Source organism: Eschscholzia californica, unplaced genomic scaffold (assembly GCF_041429995.1).
Source record: "Eschscholzia californica isolate CP2 unplaced genomic scaffold, dmEscCali1.0.p SCAF_4, whole genome shotgun sequence".
NCBI classification, from domain to species: Eukaryota; Viridiplantae; Streptophyta; class Magnoliopsida; order Ranunculales; family Papaveraceae; genus Eschscholzia; species Eschscholzia californica.
Genome location: NW_028238461.1, coordinates 22437284 through 22464823, shown reverse-complemented (window position 1 = coordinate 22464823; position 27540 = coordinate 22437284). Strand labels below are relative to the sequence as shown.

Sequence of the window (27540 nt, the reverse complement as noted above, 5' to 3'; positions counted from 1 at the left end):
GTTAGAACCATTATCATAACCTTGTCCTCGTATATCATATAAATCAAGTTGATGAGTATTTAATACATCTTTAAGTTTATTGAAAAGCCCACTCCCAGATGTATCATTCACTTCCAGAAATTCTATGAAAAACTCTTCGACCCTTACTGGAGTAGTTGTAACATCTACACATCGTATCACAAGAGACAACTATTCTGTAGTGCTTACATCCGGAGTGCAATCAAGTATGATTGAGAAGTACTTTGCCTTCTTAATTCTTTGAATGATTTTGTCTTTGATTTCTCCTGATAACGTAAGTATCAATTCATTTTGAATCTTATGGCTAAGATAATGTGAATATATCTCTTTCTTCCGAACCCGTCGAACATGCTCTTTCATTATTGGATCATATTCGACAATCATTTGAATAAATTGACAAAAGAGTCCATTGTTACGGTCATAAATCTTTTCTTTTTTCCCACGAAAAGCCAAATTGTTACTAGCAAGAGTTTTCACTAGTGCAATTATTCTTACCAATACCTCTTTCCAATGATTTTTCTCTTTGTTAATTTGATCTTGCGTACTCTAGTTGTATTATTTTTTAGTCCTGTTTCTAACTGAATCCAAGCACTCATATTCATAATATGTTCAATGTTCGTCTCATGTTGTTTAAGTTTGGCTTCGAGATTACGCCAATCATCCGTTCCATCTTCAGCTAAAAAAGATGACATTTGGTCTTGCTTGAATAATTTGCAACAGAAACAAAATACTTTGTTCAACATATGTGAGTAGACAAGCCACTTCCTATCTTGTCTATCACCATTAGATAAATGCCGAGTATAATATTTCGAAGAGAAGTGTCTCTTGAGAGCATCTTTTGGAAAATCATCTCCATCTCTTAAAACTCTAATGGGTCATCTTTGGACTAAAATGTCTCTTAATAGTTGATCGATTATTTTCCAATTAGCGGGATCACTAAATCCTTCATTCATATTTTTGTTGTCTAACTTGTTATCAATGTTTTTGTTGACAAGTTCTTCACTAACATTTTCGTTTTCATGTTCTTCAACAAAAGTTTCTTTTCCATGCTCTTCAATTGTATGATCATCCTCAACGTTTTCATTAACTATCTTTTCAACATTATTTTCGTTAGTGATCACTCTTCAACTACATTACTAAGTTCTACACTAGAACTAGAATTACCCATTGCAGAATTGTCTACCATTATATTTTTCGCGAAGTATTTATTTATGGAACCTTCTTGAGATTTCGTTAATTCATCTAACCGTTTTTTCTTTTCTCTTTTAGTATGTCCCAATGGATGTGTATGCTTCATCTTCACACTACTTCAATTGAATAATTAATGACAATAAGAGAATTGAGCCTAAAATAGAATAATAAAATTTAAATCAAACACCTATAATCTAATTAGATATTACAATTGTATTGAAGAAAATAAAATTTACAAAAACAAATTTAAGAACATACCTTATAAGGAGAAGATGAGATCAATTCCAAGATGAGAGAATCAAAAGTAGTAATTGTTGTTTGTGAAGACCTAATTTAAAACCAATGAAATTAATTCTTTAAAGGGGTAAAGGGATACTATTAAATAAAATAAAAAAGAAATAGAAAAGGAGAAAAAGTTTAAAAGAGAGAACTTTCCTGCTTGTTAGATAGAGAGATAAAGGAAAGGATAACAACTCTTAGCCTCTTAGATTAATTAGATTTCGATTTTATAAAGGAAAGAGAGAGACAACCTAAATTTATAGAAAAGTAAAGTACAACATTTAGCCTCCTAGGTCGGTTGAATTTAATTTGGAAGTTTGTTACTAAATTTGACCAAGTCTGACTAGGTTACTAAATTTGACAAAGTCTTTACCTCTTTTTAAGTTTTTATGGGGCCCCCGTCGTAATTCTTGTGCGGGAACAAGCACGAGAAAGAGTGCAAAATATTCAGCTGGGTTTTGGTTACTCAAGTTTTTTCTTTTTCATCTTTTATTTGGAGGTGCTTTTAATAAAAAAAAAAATTTGAGGCCCTTGAGAATGTGAGGCCCAAAGCAGCCGCTTTGGCTGCTTTGGGCCTGAGCCGCCCCTGCGAGCCGAGCTTGAACATTCTTTATTGTATCACGAGCTACTCGTGAACAGTTCGTTTAACATACTCTTATAATAGTATAGTACATAATTACGTATTAGTATTGAAACTTATACATGAAATATCAACCATTAAAAAATTATCGGAATATGAATCATTGATCATTATTATTGTATTTGACAAATGATCATTGAAGTATTTTTATGATTTAGAAAGTTTTAATTTGAAGTATTTTGATAAACGAGCTTAAAACAATGCGAGCTCGAGTTCGAGCTCGAGCTCTTTCAAACTTATACGAACCGAGCTTAAACAAGTGGACAATTACTCGAACGAGCTGAGTTCGAGCTCGATAGTCAAATACACGAACCGAGCTTGAACATCTTACTACTCGGCTCGGCTCGACTCGAGTACACCCATATGCTGATCGATGGAGTTGATCGTTAGCTCGGGGTTTGGAGCTTCTGTCTCCAGTATGATCTGCAATCAGAGTAAGCAAAAGAAGTAGACAAGTTGTTGCAGCCGAGCAGAACACTAATATACATCATCTATCGGGGCCAGATAGTAAGTAGGCCGGCATGGAGAAAACCACGAGTTGATCGTTAGCTCGTGGAATTTTTAAACCTAATCGAAATTGAACAAGTATACCAAAATACCAAGGTGTTTCCCATTATTAAAGGTTCTCGCCTAGAGTGAGCAACTCATTTCCCTTTGTGGTAAAACCAATTATTGGAAGGTGCTAAAAGTTTTAAAACGTATTTCACTTTTGTAATTATATTCGATGTCGGGAGGATACCATACTAAAGTTCCAACTACGGGTCATCTCTATACTGCAATTTGATGTAGCACCCCAAATCTCAAGTTAACTGATTTGAAATTGAAGATTTGAGACCTTGAAACTGGACCCACGAGCAACGCCTACCACGAGTGCACAATCGATACCTGAAAAATAAAATAGCTGGGTTAAAATCCAACTGCAGTAAATTTCCACAAACTTAAGTCTCGGGTAGGCAAACTTAATCCCCAATCAAGGAAGAATTGCGTACATATTCATTATTGACATCATCAGAAGTTCAACGGTGACAACTAACATAATACAACTAGATTTACCCGCACGCTTATAGAAACTAATAATTTATGTTCTGGATTATTAAGTTTTCAAGGTTCTCATATTATAATCCAGTACTAACCCTCATATTAAAACAATTTTCCAACAGATATAAAATATCATGCCTTTAACTAAGGTAAACCTTTATAACACCAAACTTGACTTGTAAGTCGACAAAATATTATGCCAAAAGACACAATCATCATACTCTCATTCAGGTATCCCAGACAAAGACCCAACAAACATTGACTCTTATTACGAATTACAAACAAGTTCAACAAACAATTCAAGCCAACAACACATCACAAGTCAGAAGGAATGATACTCATAATAGATTCTCACGTGGATCGCAACCTCAAACAAGCAAATAACAATAATAGTTAACAAATATAGAATCACCACTAGAAGGTATCTACCTAGGAGATACATTGCTTAAAGAACAGAAACCATGTGAATTATGTCAATAAATTCATTCATTGGAGACTGCCATGACACTTTACACAAAAATGATCATAACTCCTCACTCGGAACTCTGATTAATGTACCGTTTGAAGCATCGGAATGCAGATGAACATACATTTCCAGAAATATAAGAAACATACCCAAATTCATTACCTATCAATATCAGATTTAATTTTAATCTAGAACGAAATACAGTAGGGACTGTTCTGACACCTTGTACGAAAACTATTATAACTCCTCACTCGGAATTCCGATTAATGCACCGTTTGAACTACTAGAAAGTGGACGAAAAATCCTTTCCAACTATATAAGAATCACACCGAGATTCATTATCTGTCAATACCAGATTCAATTTTAATTTAGACCGAAATATAGTAGGGACTGTTCTAACACCTTGTACGAAAACTATTATAACTCCTTACTCGGATTTCCGATTAACACACCGTTTAAACTACTAAAAGTAGGCAAACAGACCTTTCCAACCATATTAGAATCACATCAAGATTCATCATCTGTCGATACCAGATTCAGTTTTAATTTAGACCGAAAAACTGTCCTCTATATATATTTTATCGAATTCTAGATAAAATTAATGTCTAAACTATTCAATCGCTCTTTATAGAAATTATGCGATTAACAATACTAAACCTATCATGGAATAAATTGAAAGAGCCTACAAAAGAATGAGGAGATAGAATCTACCTCATTTCGCCGTAGATGACTTCCAGACCACAATCATGCCTTGTTATCTATCTAGAGAACTCTATCTCTATCTCTTTTCTTCTTTATTCATCCTTCCTTCACTAAGGAGCGGCTGCACCATCTATCTTTTCTATATGTTTTCTTCAAAAGTGAAGGGGATTAGGGTTTTTAAGTGCACTAGTATTTCATCCAAACCAAACTGACCCAGAGTTTACCCAATTTGCTATATAAAAAAATAGGGGTACTATATTTGATACCTTTGATAAAAGTACTACAAAGACTAACTAAAGTCCTTTATTCACCTCCTATTATTAACTTTTTTTTTCTGAGGACATCCCCAATCATATTTGAGGCCCAAAGCCAAATAAAAAATGGCCCCCTTCGCTATAAGTAAAAATTGAACATAAAAATACTTAATAATAATTTTGGGAAGGATCGAACCCTTGAGATTTACCTTGTTTAAGCCGAACTACCCCATAAGCTCTATAAAAGAGGCCCTCAAGTAGTTTGGAATTTAAAGCAACCGCTTTGGCTGCTTTAGGCCTGGGCTGCCCCTGGTTGTTGGAGAGGTAAAGATTGTGGTCGGGGGAGTTATAAAACATAAGTAAAGGGATATAAACTTTTGAATTATTATCTTAAAGAACTTACATGTTATAAATTTTAAATGTGGATCTCATGATTTGAAGGACCAAAATGTAATAAGGTCAAATTAATTAGAATTAATAAAAACTTTTTTCTTCACTCGCTCTCCCTTTATGACTTCGATTTCTCCCAATCTTTCCTCCGGCTTCTCCTCTTACACTCTCTTATCTTCATTAACTACAAATCTCCGACGACTTTTTACCAAGTTTTTTCACCATATTTTCCCCAACTAGGAGAAAATTTGTTGAAGAAAATAAAATATATATGTAGTTCCTTAGGGTAACTTACTATTTTTCACCTTTTTTTCCTATGTAACTTTCTTCAATAACCCCGGGATACAGAAATGTCCCCAGGGAATTTCGAAACGGGATGCTAAAAGGTTTTGTCTTTTCACGCAAATTTTGAAAGTTAAACAAAGAAAGAGAAATAAAATTTAACTGAAAATATTTTTCTAGGGTTTCTTACATCTTAAGAGAGATCTTTATCTATGATAACACTGTTAAATCGAATTTGTGGTTGTTGGTGCGATTGAAAAATATCTTATTCTTCCATTAAAACAACATGATAAATATCTTGATACATAATAAATATAAGTATCTAATGGAAGAAGAAAGTGAAAATAAATGAACTAGTTGTTTTTTTTGTTGAACTTTCCTTTCATTAATTAGAATAAACGTTATTACAATATTTATCAACTAAAATACAAGGAACATTATTCCATTTCTTGCTTCTATTCTTCTTTCTTGCCCATTTTACTAACTTGTCTGCTTGCGAGTTGAGTTCTCTTCTAGTGTATTTGAATTGAACTATCTCGAATTCTCTTCTGGTTTCTCGGATTCTTCGAATGTGGATCAGCGAATGCCAGTGCACCGTATGCCTTTTATTATGGATATGCTTGATGAGATTCATGTGGTCGCTTTCTATAATTATTGATTTGTAATTCTGTTCTTTCGCCCATACCATGCCATATAAGATAGCCATATTCACTTTCTTCACTATTTCTAGCCTCGAGGTTTGCACTTGAGCTTCTACAAATTTGGATTCTGCATTATGTGCGATTAAACTAATTCCAGTATTGGATGTTACATTAATAAAGGTTGCATCAACATTAATTTTAATGAAGGGGTTTGTTGGTGGTTGCCATTTTTCATGAGGTTTTTGTTTATTTTCCTTTGGTTTTTTGTTGGATTTTGGACATGTTTTGATCATTCTAATGACTTTATTAAGATCATTAATCTCATGGTGGAAACATTGGTCACATATTACTTTCCATAGAATCCAAAGAATGCTCACAAAGTGAATATTATCACTAGTGTAACATTGATGGGTATTTTCTTGCCACGAGAAGATCCAATCTGAAATAGATGTGGTGTTCTCAGAAATAATATTATAATTAAACCAAACATTTTTTGCCATTGCACAGTGTAACAGTGCATGCTCAATGGTTTCAATATTCATGCAATTTGGGCAAGTGGTACTATTGTCAATGTATTTTCCTATTCTCTCCCTCACCGGGAGAGCTTTAGTACAGATTTTCCAAATGAAAATTTTAATACGCGGAATAGTTAGAAGAGACTAGAAGAAATTCAAGTTAGGCGAATTAGGAGTATGGGTGATATTGTTGGTGCTCAAATTTTGATACATAGATTTAACCGTGAAGTTGCCCGAGTTGGTAAGCCTCCATTTGAGTTGATCTTTACCTTCGCTATTCACTGGGATGGCCTTGATCAGATTTTGAGTCGGAACATCAAAATTGGCGCGGAGAACCTCATTGTTCCAGTTGTTATCCGTTATAAGTTGGGCCACCTTATTAAGAGTGGAATGATTATTGTTCGGCACAGGACCATTAAATTCAGGATCCAATTATTCTCCCAAATGTTGATATCCTTACCCGAGTGCACTTCCCATATGGCAAGATCATCTATGAGATTGTAGTGCTTTCTGATCGTTTTCCAACTTCATGAGTGATGAGGTTTCGCTGGACCAGGTTTATCGGTTTGTGGGAAGTATTTAGCTTTGAGGAGTTTAGCCCACAGAACATCAGGTTCAGTTTTGAGCCTCCAAGCAAGTTTAGAGAGCAAGGCTGTGTTGTCCAGCTCAGGCAAGTGGATCCCTCAACTTCTGAGATTCTTCGGCAGACAGATATATGACCAGGCTTTGGTGCATATACCTTTCGACTTACCCCACCAGAAAGTCCTTTGAACGGTCTTGAGGAAAAAGAGGACAAAAAAGAAAAGTATTGTTGTTGGAATATTTAGGATTTAAGGAAGAAGAAGATAAAAAAGAAAAATTACCATTAAATTTTTTAAATTATGTAATTGTTTTTTCTAATACCTCCATATCTAACTATTTAATTTCAAATCAAAACAAATAACTCATCTTACCAATTTGGTGTAAATAATCAAAGTACAAAAAACTGGTGTTGTTCTATATCTCCCCAACAACAATACCTAGTTCTTTTTATGCAGGACACCTAGCTGGCTAGTAACGTATTTACGATTTTCTAAGGGCCAACTCAACTCGTGTTAACTGCTTTCCATTACTAAGAGAACTGTTAAAAGACGCTCCCTAAATAATGTTAAGGGTTATTTCCCTAATGGCCCCCTACTTTGTGACCAGCTTCCCGCCTGGCCCCCTACTTTACGAAAAATACCCATATGACCCCCTTCCGTTATAACACCGTCACTGTCTCTCCTCCATCATGTTTTCTCTCTCTGCCAATTCACGCCACATCATCTGTTACGCCACCTCATCACCATCTCCGGCAGAGGTTGCCGGCCGGCGACCTTCAAACTAAAAAAGAAAATTTTTTTTTTTTTTTTCTCTTCCTCTCTCTCTCTAAAATTACTCCGGCGAAGGTCTCCCTTCGCCGGAGTAATTTTAGAGAGAGAGAGGAAGAGAGAAAATTTTTTATTTTTAGTTTGAAGGTCGCCGGCCGGAAATTTGGCCGGCCGGCGACCTCTGCCGGAGATGGTGATGAGGTGGCGTAACAGATGATGTGGCGTGAGTTGGCAGAGAGAGAAAACATGATGGAGGAGAGAGAGTGACGGTGTTGTAACGGAAGGGGGCCATATGGATATTTTTCGTAAAGTAGTGGGCCAGGCGGGAAGCTGGTCCCAAAGTAGGGGGCCATTAGGGAAATAACCCTAATGTTAATAACGCCTCCTTTAAGACAAATTTGACTACATATTTGTGAGGGAAGGAGGCACTTCTAGCACTTGCAGGAGGCGCCGGAAAATTTGTAGGCACCAGGTGCCCTAACTTTTCCCTCTACCACTTAAGTTAATCTTCTCACCAGCGTTCTTTATTGAACTATTCCCGCCATTTATCGAGTCAGTGAAGATGGAGCAGTACTGGGACGCTTTTCGTCTTTCAAATGTCTCGACGTCAAATGTGACTCCTCTTTCTCCTCAAGATAGCATGCTACAGGTGATATTTTTTCAATTCATTTATCGTCATATGTATTTGTTCTATATCCATAAAAGATATGCAAATTCTTCAACAATATTGTTTCATCTAGTCACCTTTGTCAATTCCTTAAAAGATAAATATTTGTTTATCAGTAAGAGTTTTCTGTTTCTGAAAAAATTGATTAACTTTAACGAATTCTTTGTCGGTTTTATATATGATAGTTAAGGCTTACAAGCTTGATAGAAAATTGTGTTACAAACCAGTAAAGGTATGAACATATTTCTAAATTGTTACAATGATGTAAATGCAGTGGACCGAAATAAGAACAATTAAACAATTAAGGGAGAACGGCACAATAAAGGAGTAAAATGGCTACAAGAGATATCCTACTGACATTGGTTTCAACAAAGAACAATTCTACTTTGACTTTAGATCGTGATTATTAGTTAAAGATTTATCATAATAACATCTTATTGCTTTGATGATTTTGATTACACATCCTATGTTTCGTAGACTTTTACAAGGCGAAAGAACTTTGAGTTATCAAACACTATTTCAGAAGCGGCAATTGGGAAGTTATCAAACACTATTTGAGAAGCGGCAATTGGGTCCTCTAGAATAAAGATTTTTTGATGTGTAAGCCTTATCTTTCCTCCCAATTGTTATAAATGTGGTTGGAAGTGTAACGTTTAAAAGAAAAAGAAAATCATTCTCTTTGATCTTTTTTTTGAAATGTCATTCTCTTTGAATCATGGGAAGAAAATGCTGGCAAATTTGAAACGTTTCTTTTATATGCTTATTAGGTTGAATTTCCTTGACAAACATGACAAGTTGAAGTACTTATCATGTGAAGTTTTTTATGTTTAACGGAAATTCAAAATCTGTGCTCCAAGCTTTGTACAAGGAAGTCACCCAGGTTAGTTGACTGGGTGCTTATAAAGATCTCGGGTCAATGGTCATTCACCCGAACCAATGAGATGGCCGCCGGCGTACACTGGTCTGGCCTAGTGCCTATAGAAGCGCCCTTGTAAAAGTTTCCTAGCGATGTCAGCGCCCCTCAACGGGAGACACAGAGTCATTTTTTTTGGAATCAAGGAGACCCGAGTGACACAATATAGAGAAGAAGGGGTAAGTATAGATTCTATGTGGAAAGCATGGTTCTATATAAAAAAATTTGAAACCCTAAAGATGGTTTATTCCCAATAAATAGGAGATATACTCATATCTTAACAGTGACATTTCCTTCATGCCTAGGTTAGATCCAACTAATATGCCTCTTATATTAATTAAGTAATGAGGTGTTTGATTTTTTAGCACTTATAAGTGCTACCACTTACTAAGTGATTATCACTTAGTAAGTGATATCGCTTGTAAGTGATATCGCTTGTAAGTGATATGGCGTTTGTTTTCTATTACTTTTAAGTGCTTGATTTTTATTTTTATATTAATTCTAAATGTCATAAAAATGAAAAATTGTCTATTTTGACCTTAAAGTATTTACATATTAGCATTTCATACTAATTCATTATGCTCGCGAGTTTGGATATAAGAGAATTACGGTTTATGAATACTTTGTGTTGAAAATATTAACCTCAAATAATTAAAAATTATGAAGGAGAAAGAACTTACGTTGCATCATAGAGTTTGGGTGATTCCGTAATTAATGAAGGAAGAGATGTGAAAAAAATTTAAGAGAAAAGCTTAGGTGAAGGATGAGTGAAGAAAGAAAAAGGTCATTGATAAAGTCATAAAATGATTTTTTTACTTATCAATTGTTTAAGATTTTCTTTTTAGTTATAATTATATCGGTAATTATAATATTCGGTAGGGATAGAAATGTCTTTTTTAGCACTTAGAAAGTAAGTGCAAAAAAGTAAGCTCCAAGTTGGAGCTTACTTTTTTGCACTTACTTTGACTCTAGTTACAAGTGATATTCACTTATTAAGTGAAAAAACAAACGGTCTAAAATTGCCGGCCCGCACTTATTAAGTGAAAATCACTTAATAAGTGCAAAAATCAAACACCCTCTAAGTACTCACGAGTAAAAACAACAAGTAAATAATAAAAGAAAAGAGATTGCGAAGACATGATGAAGTTCAATGGATATGATGATATTTTGAGTACTACAAGTGTTGTTCATTATGATATATTGTTGTTCGAGATACTACCTAGACTTCCAATGAAGTCATTGATGCGGTTCAAATCTGTAAGTAAACATTGGCACTGTATTGTTCGAGAAAATAAACTCTTTCGAGATTCACATATTATTAGATCCAAAAATAAACCCATGCTCCTTTTCACCGTTCCTTCTAGTCATGGATTTACTTTCACTTCAAGGGATCTTAATGATGGTACAGATGCAATTCATAACTTAACATTAGAAAAATTAGATTACATTCCAAAGCCCGTTAATGGTTTGGTTTGTTTTATACGTGAAAACTTCATTGTTCTTTATAATATCGGCACAAGAGAAAAATTCGAAATCGAGCAGAGAAGAAAAGAAAAAGTATCAAGTTATGGATTTGGTTATGATCCAATTTTTAAGGTACATAAAATAATATGCATATGGAACTCACGTATAAGTAGTAGTACGGAGTATCATCAAATACGTGATGTTTTCACCGTTGGCGAAGACGAGTCATGGAGAACGATCGAAGAGATAGTGTCATATAACACTCCACCAATTTGTGCATATGCTAATGGTTCTTTGTTCTGGAAGATGGAAGCAGGACTTCAATCTGTGTTGGTCTTTGACATTGGCAGTGAAAAGTTTAGAACTATTCCAACTCCTCTCAAATATTTTGATGTATCAGAAATAGATGGATTCCTAACTATTTTAGAGCCAATACGTGGGCGTGACAGGAAATTGTTGATACTAGATGAAGATGAAGATGATGGGAAGGAAGAAAAGTCTAGTAATTGGATTGAAGACAAAATTTGTTATGATTGGTTTCCAGGTTCACTTGAATTATTTGAATCAATTGAAGGAACAAACAAAATCATCATTAAAGAAACGTATGGAGATGGTTTTAGATGCAACAATTATTTTTATGACAGGGAGAAGAAGACATCAGAGAGGGCTCAGATACCTAGCTCCTTTATATTTACATCTTTTATTGAGACCTTGTTTCCTGTAAAAAAAGCAACAACAATATCATAAGTGATAGATAGAACTGGTTCAAGAGGAACCCTAGATGATTGATTGCTACTGCCTTATGATTAAGATAGTTATATTTTTTTATGATTTTTTTTTTTTTTACTTTCTAGAGTTATAAGAATTGTAGCTGATCCCTTTATGTCTGTTGTTTTATTTCTGTTACAACAGTAGTTTTATTCTTTTTAAAGTAATTAGTAATAGCATTTCGGTTTGTACAAAGCTCGTAGTCAAGAAGCTTATTAGGATTATATTCAATCTATTAAAACAAAGGATTTAATATTGGTTATGGAAGTAAAAGATAGAAATGGAAGACAAGGTTTAACAGCGAAAGTTTTCGAACTATTGTCATCAGTTGAACATTACCCTGAGTTGTAAACGAAACAAGGTTCAATTTTTATTATAAGCTCTCTAATTTACAACAATAGATGATTCGATAGATTTTTAATGGCATAGAGAATTAGAACCTTCTCGACGGCCCAAGATTTCACTTAATGGAAGAGAAATATTTACTTGGTAACAGCCTTTGAGCCACAGGAGAAGTCATGCTGATCGATGGAGTTGATCGTTAGCTCGGGGTTTGGAGCTTCTGTCTCCAGTATGATCTGCAATCAGAGTAAGCAAAAGAAGTAGAGAAATTGTTGCTGACGAGCAGAATACTAAAATACATCATCTATCGGGGCCAGATAGTAGGTAGGTCGGCATGGAGATAACCGCGAGTTGATCGTTAGCTCGTGGTATGTCTAAACCTAATCAAAATTGAACAAGTATAACAAAAGGCCGAGTGCCTTTCCCATTATTAGAGGTTCTCGCCTAGAGTGATCAGCTCATTTCCCTTTCTGGTAAAACCAATTATTGGAAGGTATTAAAAGATATTAAAATGTATTTCAGTTTTGTGAATATATTCGATGTCGGGAGAATACCATACTAAAGTTCCAACTGTGGGTCATCTCTATACTGCTGCAAATTAATATCTTCGGTAGAAGTACTACAAAGACTAACTAAAGTCCTTTATTCACCTCCTATGATTAACTTGTACAAATGTAAAAGAAGTAAAATATCTAAATCAGAATCAACTCTTCTTACCACAACATTTTCTCCCTGTCGAAGGAGTGGAGCAGGAATATAAAGACTGCATTGTGGTCCAGCCAACTGCAAAGATAATTCCTCGACAATTAGAATCAACATGAGACAGCTAACAAATTAAGTAGATAGAATGTTCTTGTTTTGCTTTACCGGCCAGAATCTTCCTAAATTAAAATCATTAATGAACGCAACCCCTTTTCCCCATCCGTTGAATGACATAAATGTATCTTTAACTTGCTCCGTGCTGTCAATAGTGAAACGACCTTCATAGAAAGCTGGTTCATGAGAAATCATTTCTGCAAAATTGAAGTCGAAGTTGATTTAAATCATCAAAATCACTTATGGGTCCTGATTGACTCGCTTGTTGTATGAGGTCATCCAACCCCAAAACATGATTAACTACAGATATACAGTTGATATGATGAAACTGGTGCACTTGTAAACTATAAAGAGTTGATTGGGTGGTGCGTTGAGATAAAAAGATTATAACGTATTTTGAATCAAATTTATATTTAAACAAAGGGAATGCCTCTCGAAACAGTTAATGCTGGTATATATCTTGCTTCTGAGTTATGACATTTAAGTTTGAGTGTGAACTTACGGAAAGAATTTTCTAGATTTTCCCGAGAATATGACTTAGCAGGTATAGAGGCTGGAAATCGTAACATGGAATTCACTTTCTTAATGTTAGACAGGTTCTGAAATGAAATTGGGAGCATCTTCCATCCATGCAAAATTATGCCATCCAGCACGACATCAGACAATATCCCCTGTAAGAGATAGCTAGTATCAAATAACCGAGCGGAGGAATATAATTCACAAAGCTCCATAGGAACAACGTTATCGGCTAATAGAAATATTAAGAGATAATAAGCTATAAAGGTGGAAAGAGATTCAAGTTGTATAAACCAATGTTTAAGCTATATATCTTAATAGTTACAAGAGCTTCTAGGCTACTAAACTACATCTCCAAATCATTGCAGCCTAATTTTTGAGACTTCGACTTAAAGTATGACAACGTTTCAACTAGATAGCTGACAGATCTGGTTACTCTGAAATCTTGGTCCCAGTGGAAATAAGATGGGTAGTCGAACCTTGCCCTATCCCTAGATAAGCGTCTTAATCCCTTAAAGTTCCAAGGTGCTCAACTAGTGTTCTTTAACATTATTTGTTAAAGAAAGTGAATCTTATATTATTTAAGTGCATACTTCTATAAGGATGTTTTTGGGATTGCTTTACAATGAAAGTATTTTGTAATATGATTTTTCATTAGTGTTTAAACTTTAAATAAAATTAAGTATTTTTCTAAGCCACTGCTTGTTTATGGCAGATTTAAGAGAGCAGATCAAGGGACTAAGCTTCACCATGAAGCAAATTGTCAAAAGATCAAAGTCAGAAGTACCTTAAAAACCCTATAGAAAATACAACCAAACCTAAGAACCACAAATGTTCAAATTGGAAAGGGTTACAGTTGTTACCTTCTTGTCGTACAAATATGATCCATAGTTCAATCGACCCATATTTTCAACCTATACAACAGAAAAACAACCTATCGTCATAACATTGTTTTCACACTTTTAATCAATATTCTTGTTTTGTTAAGATATCATAATCACACTGTTTCTTGTAGAAACACACAATAAAGATAACTTAGGGCACCATTGTTATTCGAGTTTATTGCTTAATTGGCATTTAAAGATGATTCCATAAATACTTCAGTTGCAGTACCCACTTCCAATGTATCCCTTGTATTTAAGACCTTAGATAGATATATGCAAAAATTTAAAATAAACACCAATACATGATCTGACGTAAAAGAACTAATTTCCATCCAGACATTTCTTTTCTGCATACTCCAATGGAGTTACCTGACGATTTATACATAATAAATAGGACTAGAGTTTAACTCAAAAGTAGATACTGAAACCTTATGATCCGCCTTGAACCAATGTGAAGTCAGAAAGAACTTACAAGAATCAGTAATCTGATCGTTGAATTACATTTCTTGTTTGGAATTGCAAGTGGTGTATTTGACCATCTCTCAATTTTACCCACATATGTTGGATTTAGTCCTATGCCAGATGAACAAGAAACAAAAACTTGTGCTCTGTCATGCACCTGTAAGTAACATTACTTCTATTAGTATCAAAAGTCAAATTGATAGTTTAAGTCTATGACATAGATTTCTGACAACATACTCGCTATATGCAGCATAACACGTTTCGGACATAAGCATTGCATATCATGGAAATTTCAGCTACACTATTTACGTATACTTGACTAAATTTTGCAAAACAAAACCTAATTGTACACATTTCAAAACTCAAATGGTAGAACTTTATAATGGATACTAGTTTCAGTTAGTGTCTGGCATGAACAATTTCACCCATCAGTCATCACCATTTTAGCTAGAAATTTATTTTTATGTGTAGAACCATTTATGTTACTTTTTTTTTTAATTGTCAGTGTGCCTCGAACCCTTTTATGTTACTTCAGTCAGACAACTCATGTTCCTTCAGAAGACGGGTAATGGTTTTTTAATTCTAAAAAAAATGAGATAGAAAACTATGGTATGCGTATAAATACATATGTCAGCATCTAAGAAGTTTTCATAAATATGAAGAATCTCTGGAAATAACTTGAGTACGAGTCAGACAATATAAACAAAATGGGGTAAATATACCTTTTCTATGGAAAGGATGCTTCTATTCTCTTTTGCTGGGTATTCTGATTCATATAATAAAAATCCAAACATCTAGCATGACCATAAAAGAGAATGTCATTTTCCATCCTTGAATTGTTACAAGCCGCATTAACATGGTGATAAGTGAACGATAATATTGTTAGTATAGTTATTCTACAGCTGAGTACCTGACCAGCTGATTCCATGGAGTCAGGGTTTTTTGCTTCCACTACATCCTTAGGGTCACAGACAGTGTGAAGTACATCAAATAGAGACGCAAGCTTCTGTACATTTATTTGCCCGTACCCTCTCTTTTCATTATCTGGGGGAATTTGGGGAAGTGATTCTGTACTATATTGCTCTATTACCTTCCGAAGTGCTGAAAGAATTAACACAATAACTATGTGAAGAAGTATATAGTGGCAGATTCACAAGTTACTTCGAGGGGACAAAAGTAAAGGGAACTAAGGCAAACTCTGGTTTATTATTTAGGACTTCTGTCAAAACTAGTACATATTTAACCTGCAATTGACAGTCATTTCTGATGTTTTCATCTAACATTCGTGCAAGCAATCACGATGCTGCCACTTGAACCGCAAAATACCATATAAACTTTCAAAGATGAAAATAACAAAACAAAGGAAATCGTGTATTATGTAGTTGAGTTCACAACTCACAAGCACAAGGTTAAGAGATTTAAATACTACCAACTGAACTACATGAATATCAAGATGCTTGCTTAATTACTAACATTAACTGATATATTTCCATCATGAATATTTTTTTGTTAAGAAAAAGGATTCCAAATTGAAGTACAAGAAAAATATTCTTCCCCGTAAACACAAACCCCAGACTACAAGGTCAAAAGCTTTGCGTTACCAACTACCAACTAAGCTATATCGTCTACTTGAAATAAATACCAAAGATACTTCAGGTCCATAATGCAGTGGGTATAATTTCTTGAACCAACAGTATCAGCATTTTATTAAGTCAGGGAGGCTATTCCCCCGACCCCATGCCTTTTTTGTCTGGATTCATGCACCACTTGTAGCTAATATCAACGAATCATGTAAAACCATACTTTGGTAGTGCACAGGCATGTGCTGCAGTTGTACACATATAAATGCACGGTGAACCAACTTCACAATATATTGATTAATGATATTTATTCTTTTCTAAAGCCAATTGCCAATTTTTTAGAAGCAAGAACAAATGCTCCTCAAGGAAAGGTACTCAATGTGCATATTCTCTTGGATAACTGTGTGAATCATAGAAAGAATAGAACAAAAAAACTCAATATGAGAAAATTAAGTGCTGATGTTATCCTCTCCCTTAATAAGCTTTCATATTTCTCCTAGGTTATGACCATCAAATGGAAGCGAATTAGTGTCATGGGATGATTAGTTAAAGTTTTCTGCTTGACACTTAATTTTTTGCTATGCTTTCTTGTTTTCTTTTGAACTTTTGAAGTTTGAACTAATATAAATCTTCATGGAAAGTAGGATACTAGGACTTCGTTATATATGATAAATTAGAGAAAACAAACCTCTGAATTTTGAATTGTTAACATCGCCAGATTCCTTAATTGGAGCATCCTGGAAGCCAAGTCAATTGAATATATTATGGAATAAATACAGACTTGATTAAGAACTGCGTCAAGAACAAGTCAACACCTCTATGCCCTAACCTACATAATCATAAGAAGTAATGTCGGGCTTGTAATCCGATTCATCCGAACCACTATTGGCACCACTAAGGAATCCAAAGTTTGTCCCACCATGCGCCATCTAAAATATCAAAAGAATATGACTTCAGTAGACAAAACATTGAAGTTGCAAAAATAAAACCGGAAGTGTTTTTCTTTCTACTTGTCTTGTGATAATGATGAGAAGCGGAAGTTTTATGTGTATGCACTTAGTTCCACATCGCTTAAGAAGTCGGGAACCTGGGTTATATAACATAATACCTTTCTAACATATCGACCAGGCCTTTTGGGAGGGTTTGGAGCCTAGATTGGCCAGGTGGGAAGCCTGGGGTGGTCCAGGTCAGGCCCTTTCGAAGAAAAAACTTTTACTAAGAGGAACTAGGCCAGTGGGCCTGAGTGGTGCCTAAATGGCTAAATCAAGGACAACATGGCTGGTACAGAGACAGGTGTACATCAAATGGTATCAGAGCCAGGGGAAGGCTCTCTCTCAAGTGTTCGTAGGCTCGTAGATGATGAGAAATTGAAGTTTTATGTTTAAGGCACTTAGTCCTAGATCTCTTTAGAAGATCTTCTAGATTTAGGTTCTAAAGTAACACTTTTGTCTTACACGTGGACTGGGCCTTTTGAGTGGGTTCGGTGCCTGAATGAGCCAAATGGGGGAAGCCTAGGGCGGCCAACGGCAAGTTCTTGCCAAAGAAAAACCATGTACCATGTGGAACTAGGTCAATAGGCGTGGATGGTGCTTCAACCAGGGACAATATTACTGCTATTGTGACATGTGTAACACCAGATAACCATGGAAGCATATAGCAAAAAAAGTCAAAGGAAGAATCAAAAGCATACATAAAGTACAGCGGAACCATTTCGCGATAAAATTGTTTCTAAGGCATTCGCTGTATCCTGGGCGTTAGTTACTGCTAGTTCCTCCCCCCAATGCGTAAGCCAACCAGTATAAAATTCCCTGATCATTCAAGCTGTATGAGTATTCCGTTGTTCTACCTCATACATATGACTGGAAAAAAAAATTGATACTTACGCAGAAAGAGCAGGCGATCTTCCTGGGTCATTGAACTCTTTCTGCAACGCAAATATTGGCCAAGGATCATCACCAGTTGTGAAGTCAACAGCTGTAAATAAAAATAAAATGGTGTTAACTTATAGTTAATTAAAAAGCATACGTTGTACGCGATCCCCACGATACATTTCACGCGCCACCTTTCTTCCGTCTTGCCAGGTAAGAAGAAGCAAGTATTTCAATAAAGAATCATTCAAAATATATTATAATGACCTTGTAAGGTTAATGCATCTTAGAACTTCCGAATGCAGTGAAACCCTGAGCATTACTTCCAGGGAAATTTCAAATAGGCCACTTAAGTGTCACATTTCAAACTAAAAAATATTTATGCTTAAATTTCCACATACCTAGGTTATAAATTTGAGTGCATAAGTAGAATAGAGCTCCATAGGATCAAATATCAAAGTTATCAGACACTATCCCTTGGCATGCACCGTGTACCCAATTTCACGTAACCGTTTGGGTAGGTTCGCAGTCCAGTACTCCAAATTTGGCATACGGGACTGCACTGTCGTAATTAGCCTAGTTTCTTTGTAAAAATCTAGAAGCTCGAGTAGTTATGCAGTTAACTACAAGATATTTTTATCTAACTAGTTAAGATTATAAGTTTTATGGAGATAAAATGTTTGAACATTGGAGTATCTATTACATATCCATTATAGAGATTAGAGAGTATATTTTGTTTGTAAAATCGTCCAAAGCGTAGTGCAACAAAAAGTAGTGTACCAAATAGGTATACCCCTTGCGTACCCAACACTCACATGGTAGCATACCAGTATCCGTACCTATTACCTGGTACCAAAAGAGCAGCGTACGAGGTAACATTGCCAAAGATCATCATTCAAGTTTCTTAGACTTCTATAGAATCAATGGAACACTGACAAACCAAATTTTATTGATGGAGACCGTGGAAATGTTAACAAAAAGGACCAGCGAAAATATCAGGTTTTCCTTTGTCTACCAACTAGCCAAACAACAATCACGAATGTCTCAATCTCCACTTTCAATGCTATAATCCTATAACCATTTTAGGTTGCTTATCACCAGAAACAACTGCTTGGTAAGGAATCAGCTAATGAGCTTCGGTTTGTAATGCAGTTGAAACTTGAAGGTAATACGAGACAAGAATGAAGGATGGAAAATGACATGTGGTATTTGAAAGAAGACTTGGCTGGAGCCGGGGAAGGAAATATACTAGCAAGACTGTGGTCATGACATAAAACTATAATGAACCAAATGAGCAGTTGTATGCAGGACAATTGTAGTTGAGTATTTCCTCTCGATATTAGTTAGAACATGATAACTAACACTTTTGTGATGGACCATGATAAATAACACAATAGCAGTTGTATGCAGGACATAAAAGTCTACATACTTGCCAGCCAAATGAGCCACATGAATTCATATGAATATCCCTCCGCGTTATTTCGTGAATGCTTGCATGTATAAAATTTTTGTTTCTGTATAAATTCTAGTTATGCAACAAAAATATTTTGGTAGTCTTCAAAATTTTAAGAGATGGTGGAAGCAGTACACAAATGATGAAAATACATTACTTTCAATTTGCGGGGATGGTCTATTCAGAAGAAAATTATCCCCCATTCCTCCTAAAAATCATATATTGGATTTTCATGTGGTAGTACATAAAAGTGTTGATGCTTTCTGCCTAACAAAGAAGAAAATGATGATGGTAATGAAACTCTCATTTTATTTGTCTGGTGGAAGCATAAAATTTGGAGATGAAATATGCCATCAAAAGGTGAGGATGTTTTCAAAAAGGATATGTCTCTCTTGAATCTATTTTACGTTTTGATTATAATTACTTTCAGGGGGTTATTTTGAATTGGGCAATTCTTTTTATCTGAATGTTATCATAATCTAGAATGCACTCGATTCAGAAGATGAAAGGATTCAAGCCATTTAAGTCTCTCCTCGAAAAGAAAAAAAGAAGAAAAGATAGTAGACAAAAGTGTATTGAGAATGGGAGAATATAAGTGAAGTACTAAATAGAAAATATGCACCAGCCACCATTTAACTCTGTTATCTACTCAAATGAACCAGTTAACAGAAATAATACCTATAAAGCACAAACTAACATCGTTCCTGAAGAGATCTTCATTAACAAAATAATTCTATATTAACATTTATCATTAGTTGATGCATATATTCATTGAAAACATAAATATTATTTATGTTAATCATCCAAGAAAAATATCCTTTTAAAAGGAAAGCCTAGTAAGCCATACAAAATAAAATGATTAATAGAATATACAAATTATTTTCGCAGAAACCTTACGTGCAAGAAAAATATGAATCTTATGATTCATGATTTGTTTTAATCATACAGTTGATTAAAATAGAGAGATTAAATATATGATTTACTATCGGAAAACATATGTCAGTAGCTCCTGTGTATGAAAACCCACAAACTTACCTGCAAAGACATTAGCCCCGCGGATGGCTCCTTTTTCGAGAGTTTCCCTTGTTCCCCCGTCTGTAGTGTACCTACAAAACCATAAATTTCAGAGAGGATCTGATTAATGTATATCACAGTATGAAAATGAACAAAAGGAGAAACTAAATTCAACACAAAGAAACATTTGAAAGAATTGCACAGTTGCTTGTTACTACATATCGTGTTAAATCGACAATTTAGAACTCTGTGATGGTGGAAAAACATTTGAAAGAAGAAATAGATAACATAGGATGATTTAAGTTACAATTTGAAAGAAGAAACATATCTAATTCATACAAGGTCTAGCAGACTATTGTAGTTTCTTTTTCAAAGTTTAGTGTAATCCTCACAAAATTACTTTGTCTTCAAGGTGCCCTCTTGCCAACTTAACTAGGTAATGAAGATACTTTTTATCTTCTCCATATGAACCATATTCATTCTCAATCTGCAAAAAGGAGCTGATCTTTATTCAAATAATAGAACTTCATGATATAATGAGAAGGTATTGCTTTTCTTAAAACAGTCTAATGTTTATCTTGTATACAATTCGATTGAGGGTTAAATCAGAGGAAGAGCTGTACCTGCACCATAATAATCGGGCCACCATTGTTATAGAGATAGTGAGCTATTTTCGGGAGTAAAACATTCCACCAACTCTCAACCTGTGCTTAAAGCATAATCAATGAGCTCAGTCTGTACAAACTAGAATCCAGCATAAACAGCTACCAGGGAATGCAATAATTCCTAGGAAACATTTTTGTCACTTCACATGGCCTACTTGGAAGAAGGGACGCCATAAATAATATGGACATCAATTGTCAGCTTATACGTGGGGACAAAACATTTTGTGAAATAGATTAATGCAGTGAACAGTATGAGAACAGTTTCCTGCAGCGTTTTAGTTCACGTCCAGTAAGACAAAACAGAATCAAACTCAAGCAAAGAACCTACTTTAAGAAGTTCAGCTAAATCATCCCATAATACACAGGCCATTCCGTGAAATGATAAGGACCAAACAGCAAACTACTAAGCACTTTGTACATTATCTTTAGAAGTAATTCCACGTCAAATATTAACACATACCAACTGAAGGAACGCTGGATCAGATGATCTTAGTCTGAGCGGTGGTTCTACATTGAGTAACCAAGCTGGGAAACCTCCAAAATCCCATTCTGCATCCAAAATTTTTGTTCATCAAGGTTCATTCAAACAAGAAAAGGTGGAAGAAGATTTGCTCAAGAAATCATTAGGCACTCATTGATATTCTAGTGTAGTTTAATAAGAAAAATAACTGATAGTTCACGATGTTTAGCAATTGAGTAGATATAAACATGAACACGAAGACGTTCCTTAATGTATAATCATGAAACCAATTGATATAATGTGTAGACTTTTATCCTACTAAACACAAATTCTGAATAACTCAAATCCGCGTGAAACCAATCATTCATGGGACAATAAGTTCTCGCCTCCACATATATAAGGACCTGGACGGAGCATAACAAGAAAACCTAGCTCTTGACAGAGCTTGAGAAACGCTTCGACATCCGCAATCCTGTCGAATACCCATTCGCCGCGATTAGGTTCATGTATATTCCAAGGTACATAAGTTTGGATTGTATTCAACCCTAATGCTTTTGCTCTCAAAAGCCTATCTTTCCAATACTGAAATATCACACAAAAAATCACCCCAATTAATAAATAAACATATTTAATCTCATCTTTCATAAACTAAAAATAGAAATGTGGGTGAAAATTCAGAGACTAAGCAGATGATCTAAGAAATTTTAAAATCACCTCTGGATGAATACGAAAATAATGCAAGTCACCACCAATAATTTGAAATGGACGATCGTCTTTCCAGAAAATATCATCATCGATAGCAAAACTTCGAGTAGTGGTCTATTGGAGTATAAAATAAAGGCACAATTCAGCCAGAACATTATGTTCAGATCAATTAATACTAATTACTATAATTTTAGTTCGCTCAATTTCAGGATATATAATTGTAGTGACTAGTGAGAGAGAGAGAGAGAATACCTGAGAATTGAGGTGATGTTGTGAAGAGAAGACTAGAAGAGGAGAGAAGTAAACCCTAGAAGATAAGATGATTAGAAGAATGAAGGTGGTGGTGGATTTTAGTTTGCTCCCCATCTTGGAGCAGAGTAGAAGACTTCCAAGCTCTTTTTTTTTTTGTTGAATTGAAGACTTCCAAGCTCAGATAAAAAAAATACTTTTGTTATTGCTTGATTTTAAGGGTGTTTAATTTTGGGAGGGGTTGGGCAAAAGGCCCATTTCTTCTCCCAAAATAAGGAGCAGGCCCACTGCAGAGAGAAAATGAGGGGCAGGTCCAAAGGAGTCAGAGTTTAAAAACTGAAAATGAAACAGGCTTGCTTTTTTGTGGAATTACGAAAATGCCATGCACAAAAATCCCGTGCAAATCAGAGGAGGGGGCTAAATTACCGTTTCAAGTTTTGCTTTTTAAAAAATTACAAAATCTGCCCTCCTACAAAACCGTGCAAATCCACGTTCTTCCATTTCTAGCGCGACACGTGTCTTTCTCAATCTTATCTCTTCCCAGATTTAAATTGTGTTTCTCTCTCTTATTATCTCCCGTAAAATCTCCCTCCTTAATTATCTCCCACAAATTCTCACTCTCTCTAACTATTTTAATTGAGATTCTCTCTCCCCTTAATTATTGGTAATTATCACTCATAAATTCTATCTCTAACGGATTTCTTTACAAACTTGTCATTTACAAATTTTCTTTCTCTCTATTCTTTTATTTCTTCCCCTTAATTATCTCTCGTATATTACCCCATTGATTTGTTTCTTGTTTACAAAGAACGAAAAATAATCTTTTACACAATTTTATTATTTACTGTAAACAATAAAAATTCCTATACATCCATTCCAAAATGTAAAATATTTCACTGAAAATTAATACGACATTTTGTTATGTACCAGAATTTTTTTTATGTACTGGACATTTTGTTATCTACTCGACAATTTTCGAAAAAAAAGTACAGGGAATTTTGTTACAGTACATAATAAAAATTCCTATACATTTCTTCCAAAATGTAAAGTACTTCACTGAAAATTCATAATACACTGGAAATTTTATTATCTCCTAAAAATTCTCTCTCTAACTACTTTATATATTTATCTAACATTAGGTTCTTGATAAAAATCGAAATATTTTCTCTCAAATCTTAACTATTTCTTCTCTCACAAATTTTCACTCCTTATATAAATTTTCAACATATTTCTTTCTCTTTTCATTTTTTTCTCCAGATTTTCTACTTTTTAAATTTAAATTTTTCACATTTTTGGTAGTTTTTCATTGATTTGTTTCTATATATTTTTTGGTAGTTTCCTTTTAATTTGTTCTCTCTGTATTTCTTCTTCTTTTTAAACATATTTTCTCTCTCCAATCTTACTTATTTCATTCTCTCAAATATCTCCTTATATGATGGACAATTATAGGACATTCCTTCCAAAACATATATTATTTTCAAGGAAAATTTATAGGACATTTTTCTTTGTATTGTACCTTTTTTTTAATTTACTAGACACTTTTGTACTGGGAATTATCTTGTCTACCGGAAATTATTTTATGTACAAGCCATTAGGTTATGTACTAGACACTTTTGTACTGGGAAGTTTCTTCTGTATTTGGAATTGTTTTTTGTACTGGTCATTTGGTTATGTACTAGACACTTTTGTACTGGGAATTTTCTTGTGTACCGGGAATTGTTCTATGTACTAGCCATTTGGTTATGTACGAGACACTTTTGTACTGGGTATTTTCTTGTGTATAGAGAAAATTGTTTTATTTACCAGCATTTGGTTATGTACTAGACACTTTTTGTACTGGGAATTTTCTTGTGTACAGGGAATTGTTTTATCTACTAGCCGTTTGGTTATGTACGAGACAGTTTTGTACTTGGAGTTTTCTTATGTACTGGGAATTATTTTATGTACTGGCCAGTTGGTTATGTGCTACACCTTTGTACAGAGAATTTTCTTGTGTACTGGGAATTGTTATATGTACTACCATTGTACTAGACACTTTTGTACCGAAAATTTTCTTGTGTACCGGAAATTGTTTTATTTATTAACCATTTGGTTACGTGCTAGGCACTTTTGTCCCGAGAGTTTTCTTGTGTACCGGGAATTGTTTTATTTACTGGTCATTTGGTTATGTACTACACTTTTTGTACTGAGATTTTTCTTGTGTACCGGAAATTGTTTTATGTACTGGCTATTTGGTTATGTACTAGACACTAGTAAAATATTCGAAGGAAACTTTCACCTTCCAACCTTCACAAAATAAGGAAAAAGATATAAATATAAGACGAAGGAAACTATAAAATGTACAGTAAACTTCCACATAACAAGGAAACGTGGGAACTGATTGGGAATGATAAAATATGGCGGGAACTGAGGAATGTACATTACATTTAAACACGTAAACGTATATCTATGACGTTAAATACAACAAAATATGGTACAATATCTAAGAGAACTGGGAGATCTCACCAAATCTGGATATAGTTGCTTTAGATCCAGATTTGTTGCTTTAGATCTCGTCAAATTCGGATATAGTTTTCCATCCGGGTATAGTTTCTCTAAAACCCATCGATCTCTTTTCAAGAAAAAGATTTCTTCCCCATTAAATTCGAACTCAAATCTGACTTCTCCAAAAAGCTAAATCATTCCAAAATATTACCAGACCTGGTTTTTCCAAAATATTTCTTCACCATTAAACTTTCACCAAATTTGTTCAAGAAATCAAACCATTCCAATTTCTTCACCAATATTTCTTCACCGAATCTGTCTTCTCCAAAACCCTAAACCATTCCAAAATATTTCTAGATCTGGTTTTTCCAAAATATTTCCTCACCATTAAACTTTCACAAAATTTGTTCAAGAAAATCAAACCAAATCTGACTTCTCCAAAACCCTAAACCAATCCAATATTTCTTCACCAAATTTGTTCAAGAAATTTCTTAGAAAGAGAAAGAAAAGAGTTCTTGAAATTTCTTAGACAGAGAAGGAAGAGATCTCTGAAATATTTTAGAGAGAGAATGTAACAAAAAAAGAAAAAGGGTATTAATGGTAGTAGGATATAAAAGACACAATTTTTTTTGTACCTGTTATCTCGGGCCCAACAAAAACTGACATTTTGGACTGGGTTCTTATTGATGTCTTGGGCTGGGGATAAAACTTATTTACCCCCCACTTTTTGGGCCATTCCCTCAAAAATCCTAGTTTTGGCCAGCAATTTACCCAAATAATCTAAAAATGAGCCAACTGTCCAAAAAAAATGGACCCAAATTCTTTCTAAATTTTTTCTTGCTAAAAAATGAGAAACAGGTCCAATGCGGGGGAAGACATCCAGCTTTTTCGAGAGGAAACACATTAAATTCCCCGCACACGTTTTTTCAAATTTTCATAAATGATGTCATTTATTTCGAAATTTTGGCCAAATTTTTGGTATCCCACCCATTATATTTTATTTCAATTCTTTCTTCCTTCTTATTTATACATCCAAAAATCTCCTTCATCATTCTTATTTTGTTTTAGATTTTATCTTCTTCATCTCTTTCAATCTCTACAACATTAAAGTTATATGTTTTTTTCTCTCTCTAAAAGTTTTATGTTCTTATTTATTCTTCCTCTTTGTACAAATCTTCCAAAATCGATTATATTATTGCCTTCTCTATCTTTTTGAAAGATTATCATCTTTTGAAAAATCTACTAAAATAAAAAAATATTTTTAAAGAGAAAGAAATTTGTTGAGATTGGAGAGAGAAATCTGAAAATAAAAAATAAAAAATAAAAAAAAAAATCTGGAAAGTCGAAGAGAAAATTTCGAAATTGGTTTAAAGTTGGAAAGAAAATAAAAAAGAAAAAATAAACAAATCTGGAAAGATTTGGAAACAAAATAAATAAATCAAAGAAATTGGTTCAAAGTTTGAAGCAAATTTTTCTACACTTTCTTTCCAAAAAGTGTATCGTACATAACCTAATGGTCATTACATAAAAAAAATTCCCAGTAACAAAAGTGTCTACTACATAACCAAATGACTGGTACATAAAACAATTCTCAGGACACAATCCAGTACAAAAGTGTCTCGTACATAACCAAAGGATTTTTGAGTCAAAGGTCCAAAATCTGGGGGGTAAACCCAAAAAAAATCCACTCTTGCCCAAAAATTAGTTGTACGTCCAAATGTCAGTTTTTTTATTTTTATCCCCCTCTTGCCCTTGGACGGGACATGCTGACGTTTTCCTGAAAAAAAAAACTGACTGGTAAATAAAATAATTTACCAGTACACGAAAAATTCAAATTTTCAAAATTTTTTGAAATTTCAATTTTCCGTCTAAAATTTCAAATATTTTTGGACGAAATTTCAAATTCCCGCCCAAATTTCCAGTAAATAAAATAATTTCCCGGTCACAAAATCTTTTTTTTGAAATTTTCAAACGAAATTTCAAATTCCCGCCCAGCAAAAGTGTCTAGTACAGAAAAAAATTTCCAGTAAATAAAATAATTTCCCGAAAAAAATTTCGTTTCCCGGGAATTTTACAGTGGCAGTTCCGTAAATTTCTGAACAGTACAGATTCTGATGGACGGGTTGTCAGATTCTTTTTCAGAAAAAAATCGTTTCCTGAGAAATTTCGATGGCAATTTTGTAATTTTTCGATGGCAATTTTGTAATTTTCGATGGCATGAACCGTAAATACTTTGTTTTCCAAGGCCATTCGTCATTTTTTTCCCAACCTGACACTTTGGACCTGCTTTTTATTTTTTGCCTATCTAGGATGGGAATCCTATTATGGGTCTCCTACTGGACCCTTCACCCAATCCCCCATAACCAAATGGCTAGTACATAGAACAATTTTTGGTACACAAGAAAATTCCCAGGAAAAAAGTGTCTAGTACATAACCAAGTGGCCAGTACATAAAACAGTTCCCG

General features: G+C 34.4%; 2 protein-coding genes across 4 annotated transcripts; one reads left to right on the top strand and one right to left on the bottom strand.

The window, feature by feature from the left end:
* The first annotated feature begins 10482 nt into the window (after nucleotides 1-10482).
* On the top strand, nucleotides 10483-11363 carry LOC147543689 (F-box protein At5g65850-like). Its single transcript, XM_086635492.1, has 2 exons — nucleotides 10483-11306; nucleotides 11354-11363. The coding sequence occupies exons 1-2, from the start codon at nucleotides 10483-10485 to the stop codon at nucleotides 11361-11363; spliced, it is 834 nt and encodes a 277-aa protein (XP_086491618.1).
* Nucleotides 11299-22824, bottom strand: BGAL17 (beta-galactosidase 17). 3 transcript variants are annotated; one of them, XM_086672959.1, is made up of 20 exons: nucleotides 22595-22823; nucleotides 22352-22456; nucleotides 22024-22219; nucleotides 21638-21726; nucleotides 21136-21216; nucleotides 20905-20999; nucleotides 20534-20604; nucleotides 18061-18151; nucleotides 17868-17985; nucleotides 17011-17106; nucleotides 16866-16914; nucleotides 15508-15698; nucleotides 15320-15391; nucleotides 14608-14754; nucleotides 14115-14165; nucleotides 13238-13406; nucleotides 12787-12932; nucleotides 12637-12702; nucleotides 12064-12155; nucleotides 11299-11527 (listed from the first exon to the last, which is right to left on the bottom strand). In XM_086672959.1, exons 1-20 carry the CDS (start codon nucleotides 22706-22708, stop codon nucleotides 11467-11469), a joined length of 2100 nt encoding a protein of 699 aa, XP_086529085.1. In that variant the 5' UTR covers nucleotides 22709-22823; the 3' UTR covers nucleotides 11299-11466. The 3 variants fall into 3 exon arrangements, with proteins under 3 accessions (XP_086529085.1, XP_086529087.1, XP_086529086.1); XM_086672961.1 differs by lacking the exon at nucleotides 17011-17106 and having other exon boundaries at nucleotides 22595-22818; XM_086672960.1 differs by lacking the exon at nucleotides 11299-11527 and having other exon boundaries at nucleotides 11871-12155; nucleotides 22595-22824.
* Nucleotides 22825-27540: the final 4716 nt, after the last annotated feature.

Excerpts from the sequence above, each read along its gene's own strand:
- LOC147543689 (XM_086635492.1), top strand. The coding sequence starts at position 10,483 with ATGATGAAGTTCAATGGATATGATGATATTTTGAGTACTACAAGTGTT.
- BGAL17 (XM_086672959.1), bottom strand. The coding sequence starts at position 22,708 with ATGGGGAGCAAACTAAAATCCACCACCACCTTCATTCTTCTAATCATC. Across the intron at positions 21,727-22,023 it reads AGGTCCTTATATATGTGGAG|AATGGGATTTTGGAGGTTTC; the intron begins GCGAGAACTTAT and ends TTTTGGATGCAG. Across the intron at positions 20,605-20,904 it reads CTTGAAGACAAAGTAATTTT|GTACACTACAGACGGGGGAA; the intron begins GTGAGGATTACA and ends ATGGTTTTGTAG.